The sequence below is a fragment of the Aythya ferina genome (assembly GCF_964211825.1).
Source record: "Aythya ferina genome assembly, chromosome: 2".
Classification (NCBI taxonomy): domain Eukaryota; kingdom Metazoa; phylum Chordata; class Aves; order Anseriformes; family Anatidae; genus Aythya; species Aythya ferina.
Window position 1 is genome coordinate 153,533,043 of NC_140297.1, and position 12,585 is coordinate 153,545,627.

Sequence of the window (12,585 nt, forward strand, 5' to 3'; positions counted from 1 at the left end):
CAATCACAGAATAATGGCCCAAGGAACATCATGATGAAGGAAAAACACACCCTAAGCTATGCTGAGACCACCACCACATCTGCACCCAGTGTCGTGGTTCCGCTCGAGTGGGCAGCCGAGCTCCACCACAGCCGCTCTCTCACTCCCCCTCCTCAAAGAGGAATGGGGAGAAAATATGTGAAAAGGGCTCAAGGATTGAGATAAGGACGAGAAAATCACGCAATAATTATTGTAACGGGCAAAACAGACTCGGCATAAGGAGATAGTAAGATTTATTGCCTACAACTAACAAGCGAGAGAAGTGAGAAAACAAAGGAAAAAAAAAACAAAAGCACCTTCCCCCCCATCCACCCTCTTCCACCTCCTCCCCCCGAGCGGCGCAGGGGAACGGGGAATGGGGGTTATGGTCAGTCTACAGCACTTCTTCTCTGCCGCTCCTTCTCGGTCACTCTCGTCCCCTGTGCTGTGGGGTCCCACCCACGGGATGCAGTCCTTGATGAACTGATCCGGCGTGGGCTTCCCACAGGCAGCAGCTCTTCCAGAACTGCTCCAGATATGGGTCCGTACCACGGGGTCCATCCCGGAATCTGCTCCGGCAGGGGTCTTCCACAGGCGGCAGCCTCCATCAGTGCAGGGCCACCTGCTCCACCGTGGTCTCCTCCACGGGCTGCAGCGTGGAACCCTGCTCCACCGTGGTACTCCATGGGCTGCAGGGGGACATCCTGCTTCACCATGGTCCTCACCACAGGCCGCAGGGGACTTCTGCTCCGGCGCCTGGAGCACCTCTCCCCCTCCTTCTACACTGACCTTGGTGCAAGGCTGTTCTCCCACTCCCTTGACTCTCCCGGCTGCTGTGTGGCGCAGCGTTTTTTCCCTGTCTTAAATATGCTCTCACAGAGGCGCAAAACAACATTGCTTATTGGCTCGGATCTGGAAAACAATGGGGCCCTTCCCAAACATGGGGCAGCTTCTAGATCTTTCTCACAGAAACCACCCCTATGGCTCCCTGCTACCAAAACCTTGCCACGTAAACCCACTACACCCAGACAGAAGAGGAAATTTTTATCCATGACTTCTTGTTTATTAATATGGAAAACACATTCCTGTTCCCTAAGCATGATGTTTTACCTCAGGAGGTCAGCAACCTACGTTGGGAATCTCCCCTTTATCAGATCAAGGCCATAAAGAGTAGAAAAATCCTTGGTTTTGTTCCTAGACTTCCAAATAACAACCTATGTCAAGCTCTATTTAGATACTTCATTTTATGGCATGTGCAGTTACTTCCATGAGATCAGAGGCAGACGGACATCGTGTTCTTTGTGTGTGTGTACTCCTACAGCCTCTCCAGTCCCAACTGCTCATTTACCAATGGCTATGCCTGTCTCCTCTGGTGATAAATTCAAAACTTCATGGTTGACTTTTACTTAAACTGGGTGTAGCTATATGGCTGGCTTTGAAAGGGTCACAGATCACAAAACAAACACCCCAACCTACGCAACGCCTGGACCCACCCAATTACAGTCTGTCTTTAAATTATTTCTGATGATGTCAAAGGCTTGCTCCTTGCCTGCTTGACAGAAACCAGGCTCCACCCAAGCTGCCCATCCTATCTGCCTTGACTATGGTACAGTTTCTGCCAGTGTCATCAGGAGTATTTCTGTTGACATACTTGCATCATCCTCACCAAGCAACACAGGCTAGGGAGACAAAAGCTCTCTTTTAACAGAAGAGCTGTGTCCAGACCATGAATTTTGCCAGCATTTTGATTTTTCTTCCCCATCCTAAACAAGCCCGTGCTTGAGGTATTTTGTAGAGCTGAAATGGCCTTACACTAACTAGCAAAGTCTCTGATCTCCTAGGTGCACCTCACATTACCCTAGCGAGGGAATTTCTTCAAGTAACTCCTGCAACCCAGACATTTACCATAACCTACTGTATAAACCCACAAGCTTGGCAACAGAAAAGGATTTGAAAATAAATCATTTGTATTCTCCGAACTGATATTTCCAAGAGCTGGTAAACGAAGTTCTTCAGGTGGGATTATGTTTAAGATTTAGATATCCAAGTGGAGGTGCTTGAACATCCGCTACAGTCAGTGGACCTTGAGCTCAGCGAGCAGTCCTGCACCCCAAACATCTTGCCAAGTGGTTAGAATCAGCTTCTGGACTCCATTGACCACATAGGTAAGACCTCAATGTAGTTGCCCAAACATAAGTGCCATTTGAGATGTCCTTGGACACTCAAGACATCTACTGAAGGTGAGCAGATGTCACACAGGATCAAGGGACTCTCAGTCTCCTGGAGTGGCAAATGGAGGTAGAGGGCATGCCCAGGGCAATTCCAATGCCTTTAGGAGCCCAGTCAGAGAGAATATACTCTGGGCTTCCTCTGATGAGATAGGCACAGAGACACCTAATGCAGACATAGATACAGTTCATATTTAGTCCATATTTAGTCTTTTAATTCCAAATGGACTTCCATTCTTTATGTTTAATTAAATTTCTCTGAAATGCATCTTAAACCCTACTACTCACAGACATGAAAAAAATCGGTCACTGTCACTTGAGCATATCTGAATGTTACTGAGGACTCTGCAGCTGTCTGAAGAAGTGAATGGGAGAGAAGATGGCAAATAAAGGCTGAGTGACCAGAGCATGTTCCTGGCACCTCAGTGTGCATCAGTGTCCCAGCATCCTCATTTGATACCCATATATCCAAACATAGCCAGACTTTACCTCATCACATACGTGGAGTGCAAATATTACAGAAAGAAGGCCTGTGGAAGGGTATCTCCCATGATTCTGGAGCCAGTTTTCATAGACGTATTTCATAAAAGATGGATTGTAAACCAGGATCTAGGCAAAATTAGAAAGATGGATTCATTAGTAAAACACCCTAGGAAAAACAAAACAAAACAAAACAACAACAACAACAACAAAATGTAGCATTTCATCCCTAAAGGACACTGTGGGAGGGCAGTGGAGAAGAAAGGCATAATAGGTATTCCCTGAGGTCAAGTGAAAAGGAACTATACAGTCCCATAATTAAAATACATTCAATATTATTTACTATGTGCAATTACGCACAACTTCCTCAGACTCAACACCCCACCTGACCACACTACCGTAAATCCAAGTGATTCATCCTGAAAACAATGGGTATTAGATTGTGCATGCGAGAAGGAAATTAGGCATCCAGCCCTCCCTTTAGTGCCCTGCTGGTAGTATAGGTGAGCTCTGGGGAGTCTGAGGCCTGAGCAAGGGAAATGTATGATGCCATGCTGGATTTAGGTGGGGAAATATTCAAGGAACTGATTCTTCTGCATAGTATGCCAACCATGTCCTGGCCTCTCTTGATTTCCAGGCATAAGGAAACTCGGAGGTGAGGTATAAACTTACAGGAACCCTATCAGGGAGTGTCAGCTACATTTCTCCTGTTTCTCAGAATGCTATTTTTTGTTATTTTTTGATTTGATTTGATTTATTTTTAAGCAAGATGTACATCACAGGTTATCTCCTGGGGAAACTATGGGGACTTCTAATAGAAACAGCACTTAAGATCAAACATGACTGAACAGTGAGTCCAAGGACTGGTGGGAGCCCTTGGTTTCTACCCTCTTCTCTGAATCAGGCAAAGAGAGGCCTCTCCCTCCATGCTGTGTTCATGATTAGAATGACAGTGTTTCAGTGCTATCTGGTTAGCTGCAGGGATTTTTCTTTTACAGAGTCAGAGGTTAATTGCTAATATTTTATCTGAGTGTAATCGCTTCTCAAGGGGTATTTTGCATTGCACGGTGAGGGAGGAAATACAAGATTCTTGTCTCCCTGCTTGGGAAGCTGTTGCATAGCTCCAGCCATACCGCAGGCTGGTGCTATGCAGTTGTGACATCAGTTTAACAACCTGCCATGGAATATCTCACAAGGGTTTTGCAGAGGTTAATGTGTCCATCACCACAGGTAGGGATGAGCTGAGTGATTATTTAGTACCCTACAGAGGCTCACGATTGAAGCACAGGGATATAAACTGCTACTGGTTTAAGGTCTCAGCTGAAGCCTTTGGCAAAACCTGGCCTACTGAATTAAGAATGTGTTTTAATCTATGATTTTAATGCTCTTGGACTGACATCATACTGTACCAGCCCTTGAGACACTAGGAGCCTGAGCTCCTCTGAAAATAACTTAGAAAAAAGCTGAGAGAATGAGACCTTCATTTTGCTGTAAGGTCTGTGGAAGATGAAACATCTTTAACCTCTCCCTACACAGCCTTCCTTGGTTATGTTAGAACATGCAGCTACAACAACAAAAGACTTTGCATGGTGGCTAAAGGTCCAACACAGGAATGGCCATCCTGCCCAAAGGAAATCCTGTCTCCAGCATTAGGGTATGCCTGTTAAACCACTGCATACTCAGGAAATGAGTTGGGATGCTGCATGAGATAGAGCCTTTTCTGACTGCTGTAGGGTGGGCACTGGGTTTGTCCATCTTTCTTTGGCTTTCTCAGGAAAGTGATGTTCACTGGCTGATTGCCCTCTATACATTAATGCTGTGAAGTAAAATAGGTCAGAAGGATTTCTTTAGCCTTGAGGCAAGTGGCATGGCACAGATTACATCCACATTACTCAGTTCTGTCCCTGTGAGAAACATGGAATGTTCCCTTGTTTCTGCAGTCCTCCAAATTTTGCTTGAACATTGCCTGGAGGAGTATTAGTGCACCTGGGATAAAACCAGCCTGGACATGGCCTGAACCCAGTCTCCAGGCTTGCTTAATCATATACAGACATTTATTACAGCTGTGGCCTGTGGTCCTTCCCCAAGAGCCACTGATACCATAATCATGAGTTCTTCACTGACTTGAAAACCCATGACTCTATTTGTTCAGAGTTCACTTAGTTCCTTATTACAAGGAACTTACCCAGGAATAAGAAGCATCCTTGGTGATCATATAGTCAAATCATTTTTAAAAAGCTCCAAAGGTTTTCCACAGCTCAGAGTGTCCTTACATCTAACAGACTGCAATGGGAGGGAGCAGAACAACTGCTGTGGAGAGTGAGCACCGCTCACCAGTGGAGCACCTTAAATCTCCCTGAGCAGTACCAGAGGAAGCAAGGCAACCTTCAAAACAGAGGTTACGCAATGACATAGTCACAAGAACAGTTTCTTCCCGACCTCAATTATTTAGTGAATGAGCAATGCCCTTAATGGCACACAGGAGCTCAACCTTTAGCCTTGTAAAGGGTGTGAATTTTGAGTGTAGTTTTTATGAATGTCAAGGGCTTCCTTGGATTCTTGCAGTCTCCCACAGAGGCAAAAGATCTACACCAGATCAGCAGAACAAATTAATCAGCAGAACAAATTAACAGACCACCATTTCTCACCTTTTCTTTTTTGACTTTGATTTTCCGTGGAACTGGAACATATGTGCTGTTAAAAGAAAAAAAAGGAAAAAAAGTGGTGAAGATTAGTAAAAGCCCAACATATTACTATTTTTATGTATTCTCAGAGAAAGAAGGAATATTCTTCAGGTATAGTAATACATTCAAAAGATTTGAAAGTAAATAGTTTTCATTAAGTAGTTGGAAAATGAGGCTGCAATTAAGTAATACAGCATGGAAAAGCTGAGCTTTCACTGAAGCACAGCTTAATGGAAGATATTACATCTTTTAATATTCAAGGTACTTATTGACAGTAGAACATGAAGGATTTAGTTGACTGTATACTATACAGTCATGGAGCCCCTGACTTCCAGTTCTTGGACCATCCCTGTTGCAGCTTTTGCATGTTGATGACTGAACAGCTTTCATTTAATTTCATGGCAGAAAAACCTTTTCCCACCAGGGGGAGACTTTTCCTCTCCTAATACTTAACTACCGCATGATTTTTCAGAATAGATGGTAGCAGAGTTCCTCATGTCTGTGGTTGTGTGCAACTTGGGCATCCCAGTATGCAGCCCCTCGCCAGCAAGCTATTCCCTGACTGCCGAGAGGGATGTGGAAGGCTGCCAGCAGTTCCTAGCACAAAAATTCCAGGTCATACCTTATGACTGGGTTGAAATCATGAGTCATGCCTTGAAACAAAAAAGTCTTTAGTTCCTTGTGTCCCATGAACAGCACATGCTCACACAGCTCATCGTGAGTGCTGTAAAAAATTCTCCTTGAAGCTGTTTCAAGTAGGAAAATTCTGGTGAACTGGTCTTGTAACTGGAGTTTATCTCAAAATATACCCTGCATACTTTTGGGGCAGGTTGTAACCCTTCCATTAGTTTGATCTAAATGTGTGGTTTTTATGTGTGATCCTATCAGTGAGGTTTTATACCTCTTTGAACCATCGATCATTTGAAACATTAGCCTAAGTCTTCACAGACCTAGCAATGTCCTCATTTCCTTAGGTACTTCACCTGTGATGCCTGCCCTGGGCTGGTTGTGGTGGGAAAGGTGATAAGTGGGTCCCAGTCCCCGCAGATGTGATACGGGACGTGTCAGGTTTGGCAGGGCTAATGGAGAAAGGGACATCCATGCAGACTTGTTAGTCTGCCCTCAGCAAATCTCATGCTTGCCTTTAGTTTCCCATGACTAACTTTGGTTAGCAAAGTCAGTAGATTTGGTGATCACATGTCCTTTTTTAAGGTTAAGAAGACAGGAAGGGTTTCCTTGCTGGCAAAATCTCTTCATTATTATATAAGCAAATAGTTTTTTTCTAGAAAGGTGATATAGAGGAAATAAGGAGGGCATATTTCATGGACATCTAGCCAGGTGCAAAAGAAGCATTCATGATAATATTTGCAGATGGCTCTAATCCAGCCATGAGACTACTGTAACTCATCAGATGGTAAGTTAGTCATGTTAATCATGGGATTTTTATTTATTTACTTATTTATTTATTTCAGAAGCAATCCTTAAGTCCTGCTGTAACTTAGCTTCAGAATTACATACAACTGCATTGTATACTGGCATGATACTTAAAAACAAATGCAGACCTTTGCTGCTAAGGTAATGTAAAATTTGGGCTGCCAAGAAGGCAGAAGGTCATTATCTCTTCGAGACTGGATCAGACTTACAGACCCACTCTGAAATTGGACATCCATCAATCAAATGGGATAAGTCTGAGAGTGTCATTCAGCTATCGATTATATCTAATACTAAGGATATCTGCTGTTTGGCTTTTCTTTTGGACAGTGAAGAAAAATGCATGAATTAATAGTGCTGTGAGGTAAATAAGATAAATCACAGATTTTGAGTCTCAGGAAATTATTAATTCAATTGAATAGAATACAGAAAATCAAACATTGTATAGAAATCTAACGAATAGGAATGCTTGTCTTTCTATACAATGAGTGCACTTAGGTTGTGGTTAACCTGACCTCATCTGACACTGTGCAGTGTCTTCACGAGACCTGATGGTCATGCAAGTAGGTGTAAGGTGGTGAATATTTCTTCTCTTCTAAAATAGAAGTTTCAGATGGGTTTTATTTTTATTTGATCCTTTCTCCCTTTCACCAATGTACAGTCAGTAGTTTCTTTATGCACTGTATCTGACATTGTGTTTAATGTCTCCTCATAGGTTTCTACCATTAGTCTAAATTTATGTGTAATGTATTGTTATGATTTGTGTTTATGATTGTCTTGTTTTATTACCCCAGCATGTGCTAGCTTATTAATTATGCAATTTTCCTCAAAATCTTAAAACACCGGTATTTCTTCTATGTGGTAAATACACGCTGATTTATATCAGATGCTTACCAAGCCCATGTAGACAATCTAATTATAAATCTATATCCTGCAACTTATTAAGAAAAGATATTTTTCCGTTCATGTGCGATTTCTAATTATTCCTGTGACTGCCTTGTAGGCAACCAGTTATATCTTCCAGCCAGGCTAAGGCTCACTCAACTTCACCACTGCAGTCCACTTGCTGTGACCTCTGAAGCGCAGTGAATGGCTTTGCAGTCTGGGCACAGAGCACAATGATGGAAACACGGGTGGGTGATGGTGGCAGCAAATGGCCTTCTGCAGGCTTCCTGACACAGGCATGGATTTTACAAAGATGCAGGAAGGGGTTTCACTGAAAGGCTGCTGCTGGCAGCTGGGGGCTTTCCCTAAATTCCAATAGCATTTGGATCCAGGCTTAAGGGCAGAGCTTCTCAACCTTTTTTATCAATACAGCTTATAAAAGAAAAAAAAAAAAAACTAAGCTTTGCAAAAAAGGTCACTGATATTTTTTAGCTGATTTTCCAAGTGGGCTGATTTTTCTGAGTTATGAGTGTGTTCAGAGGATGGATTTTTTTTTTTTTTTTTTGTGACAACTTATGATTGGACATATTAAGGGCTGGTGACAAAAAAAAAAAAAAAAAAAATAGAGAATGTTAATAAGAAGCAAAGAGAATCTAAAATTAATTTGCAAGGAAGAAAATTTAAAAAAATAATTAAAACTCCATTTGTTGTCCCATCAAAAAGTTTTCTTTAAAAACAAGAAGGTCTAATCCTCAGTCAATAGAAACATACTTTTGCAAGGTTTTCATCTTCTCAGACTCTGAAATTGGGAAAAAAGTTGAAATGTCTTGAAATACTTTTCTGTGGAATAACTTAATCTGCTCTGCTCTTTCTGTCTATGTGTAGCAATCCCACATGGCTGTGGCTTTAGAGCCAGCAGATAACCTCACACACAGTACAAATGTCATACATTTCATTCTCTGAATTAGGAAAAGCCATCTTATAGGGGGAAAGAAAATCTGCTAGGAGGCATCCAGAAGAAACATATGCTTTGTTCGTATTTCAAATTCTGGTGCAGCCAAAATATAAATTAAGCAGCACAGCATTTCATTATGAAAGCACTCATAAAGAACAGAGAATAAATATCAGTGCAGCACATTATTGCCAGGCAAAACGTGCTAATTTAAGGCTAGGGCACACAAGTGAGAAAGGAAACAAGGGTGCCTCCTCTGCACAGCTGTCAGTCACCATGTGCCACAGTCCTGAGACACCTTCACACTGGCACAGCAGAGATGTTGCCCTTCTGTTGTGGAGAGGTTGAGCAGAAATTCGTGGTTTTTATCTGGGTTTTCAGAGGCAAATGCAGGGATGAGGGTCTGAATGGGAAAAGAAGGAAAAAGCCAGCAGAGGACACTCAGTGTCACTCTCTGCCCTCCATCTACGGGGCCAAACCACAATGATCCCAAACACTCCCTCCCACTTCATCGCCATTCCCCACTGCAGGTCCCTCGACTGGACAGGGGAGATTTGCCTTTTCCTCACTTGGAACAATTGTTTGTTTTCCCTGAAGGCCCATCCTGCGGAGTCTGTGGTCACACTGGGGCGCTGAAGCCCAGCACACCAACACAGCCTGCTGTGATGGGCAGAGGCAGGCCGGGATGAGCCGTTTCCAGTGCTCCCTCCGCTCTGGGCCCTATGGCCCTGAGTCACACACAGGAGGAAATGCTACTTTTCCCAGGAAGGGCGGAGGCAGGATTGTTTCTCCTCTATTGAAAACACTGGAAAAGATCCAGACAGTTTGGGTGACAGCCGATAAGTACAGTCAAGCCTTCATTTTCCATCTCTCTCTGCTGCAACCTATCCCAAAGGCCCTCTCAGCCCCGCAATTAGCCCCAGATCTGATCCTAACACATCCCTCAAGCACTGTCCCCCCTTGTACATTTGAACTCTGATACGGGTTTGTGCCAGAGCACCTGGACCGGAGATCATTTCCCACCAGGAAATTAAAATCACACCAGGCAGACAGCTCGAACCGCAGCTTTGCTCTCCAAAGCAGGCTGGAGGGAAGGGGAGAGAGGCCGAGCTGGAGAGGAGGAACTGAAAGGCTCTGAAAGGGCTCTCCAGCCTGAGAATGAGTCTCAGAGTAATGCCTCCCTTTTGTTCCTTGTGTCCTGTGAATAAAATAATGATCTGGCATGGAGCTAGCTCACTGATAGATGGGCATAGCTCTGTTCAAATAAATGCTTCAAGTCTTGAGCATTCAGGGCCTTCCTGAGAAGACAGGGGAGAAGTAGGTGTCTTTCGACTGGAAATGATGCACCGAGCACCTGTTCGACCTGCCCATGGGAGGAATCTCTGTATGGATGTCTTAGTGCCATGCTTCTGCTCATGAGCAGACTTAGCATCCCTCTCTGTCTCTTCGTCCCCTTCTGCAAGCATGATAATGTGTACTGAAGGACTGTTTGGCCACCAACGTGTCACAGGTGGGATAACCTTGCTCTCTAAGAATATATCAAATGAATAACACATCATATGCCTGATTCTGCAGGTGGCTTTCTGCAGGCTACCACTGGGTATGGGCACACTGGCTGCACACACTTTACTCCCAAGGGACCAGAGAGGGGGATGGATGAGCAGAAACCCAAAATGAAGCACAGAACCCCAAAGCCCAGGAGGCTGATGCTCAAACTGGCTGAAGCAAAATCTGTCTCATTCATTTCTCTGAGATTGATGTGTGGGGCCAAGGATCTTCACCTCAAAGACTGCACTATAACATTACACTTTTCTTAGAAACTAAGTGTTCAGGACTAACCCCTGCTCTTAAAGGAGTTGTAAAGCTCCTCTAGGCTTCATCAGTGGGGATTTCCCCAGTTTGGGCTTTTCTTTCCAACAGCAATAAGAGGCGAGCGGCTCCCACCCTTTCAGCCCACACACTTGGGGCTGCTCTTACTCACAAGTTAATAGTGCCTGTGGTGAGAGCTGTGACAATCCAGCGCAGGTCCAGGGTTTTGAAGGGGATCAGGATCATGCTCACGTTTTCTGCCAGCTCTTTGTAGCTCTCAGGGTAAACAAAGTGGTGAGTGGTCTTGCTCCCGACATCTGACTCGTAGCCAACGGTAGGGGCACGGTTCATTCTACAGCCAAAAAATAAGAAACAAGAAAGTGAGGAAGTGGGATAGGAATTAAGTAGGTACAAATATGTGATTTTTCCCCACATCACTTGCTTGAGGTGGCAGGAATATTCTCCCATGGCTAAGGATAGTGCTGTATGCAGGCTCTTCAGCGTGTAGGGGTCCTCAAGCAGGCTGAAATGACCATCATCCATAGTGGATAAATTAAAAGTAAAGAAAAAAAAAACAAAAAACAAAAAACTAGGCTTTGGTGTGTAATTTTGTCTGTCTGCAAAGCAAGAGTCTCCCTGAGCACGTCCCTGAGTTCTCTTTACAGTCAGCAGAAAGCTAGCTAATAGAGCAGTGAGCCCATCACATCACAGCTTCTCTCCCTAATGCTGTGGCCTCCAGTAGGTGAGAAAAATATTGCTCTGAAGTCAATCAACTTGACTCCTTGCAGTTTCATTCCCCCTATCTGTACAGGTGTTCTTGAATGTCTAGGGTGCAGGTAACAAACCATGTTATGTTTGATGAGAAGCAGAAAATATTCCTTATGTTTTTTCCACAGGACAGTGCCCAATTCACAGTGACAAATGCAGGATTTGCTGCTGACATTTTATTTCCTCAAACCTTACTTTGTAGTACCTCCCCCAGCTTTGACACATCCATTTTTGCAATAAGGAGCATTCAAAAATCAGCCTCAAAGCCTGATGATATCTGCTTTAGACCCAGTATGGAGACCTGCCCAGGGCTCACCAGGGCTCAGTCAAAGCAAGCTGAGCAAACGGGGCTACTTTATGTTGGATATATAAGGGGACTGGGAACAGAGGGGGGGTTCTGAACTCAAGACTGCAGGAACACCTCTGTGCTTGTGTTTGCTCCTGAAAGTAACTCTGGGGGGCATGACCACTTCCAATCCTGATGTATTAGCTCACTACTGGCAGAGATTGACATGGTTCTGTGGTGCAGCATAATGCAGATTAGAGAACCCCAATGTGTGACTGACCTTGCATGTCTCCATGGTGCAACACCAGGAGAAACACTCAAGTTGGCTCTGAGAAAAATAGGGTTTTTCTGAAGCTCATGGGAGTTTCCTGGAGTTTCCTTCAGAGCCATTAGCTCAGCTCCTGGCAGAAGCCCAAGGAGGGCAAGGAAGGGATGTAGCTGATGAGATGATGTTCAGCATCATCCACAGCTGGACAACATACTGCTGTGGTCACTGCTAACAGGGAGGTGAAGTCACTTCAGCAAGTTAATGCCAGGCTGTGTTACTGCAGTGCTCCCCCAGGTGAATTAGTTAAGTTTCTTCTAATTCCCACAAAAGGGATCTATTAGCGTAGGTAGAACATCCTGCAGGCCTATGTGGACTTGTTATTGAGTTGGTCACTTCCCTGCAAGCTTCAGGGATCCTCACTGTATGGTGTAGAGATACTCTACAAAGCTTGGAAATTCCTACCTTTTTTTCTGGAGATTGCTCAGCCTGAAATATAAGATCCAGGGCATGCTTTCTGTCAGGACAAAGCCAAGGGTGGCATCTTGGTTATGGTACACAGCCTGCCCTGGGGTCTGTGTCCCTTCCCCACCATCTGCAGCAAGGGCTGGCCATGCAGCATGACAGAAGGCATGGTCACACACAGTCTCAGCGGGAAGGACTGGGATTTCCCTTTGTCATGAAAACAGACAGTTAAACAAATAAAAGTGGCCTGGAACATGGTGTTTGGAAGGAAAGGTATCACCTCACACTCGCTGGCTCTTTCCCATGCTTGGCTC

At 44.3% G+C, this 12,585-nt stretch overlaps 1 protein-coding gene across 2 annotated transcripts in view; it reads right to left on the minus strand.

Moving 5' to 3' along the window:
* The window catches only part of ST3GAL1 (ST3 beta-galactoside alpha-2,3-sialyltransferase 1), a 78,256-nt gene that overhangs the window by 3,750 nt on the left and 61,921 nt on the right, over positions 1–12,585 (minus strand). For both annotated transcript variants that reach the window (XM_084510749.1, XM_084510750.1), the window contains 3 exons: positions 10,660–10,839; positions 5,375–5,420; positions 2,736–2,855 (listed from right to left, as the gene is read on the minus strand). In XM_084510749.1, the coding sequence (XP_084366875.1) occupies positions 2,736–2,855; positions 5,375–5,420; positions 10,660–10,839 (346 nt within the window). The remainder of the gene's footprint in view (positions 1–2,735; positions 2,856–5,374; positions 5,421–10,659; positions 10,840–12,585) is intronic.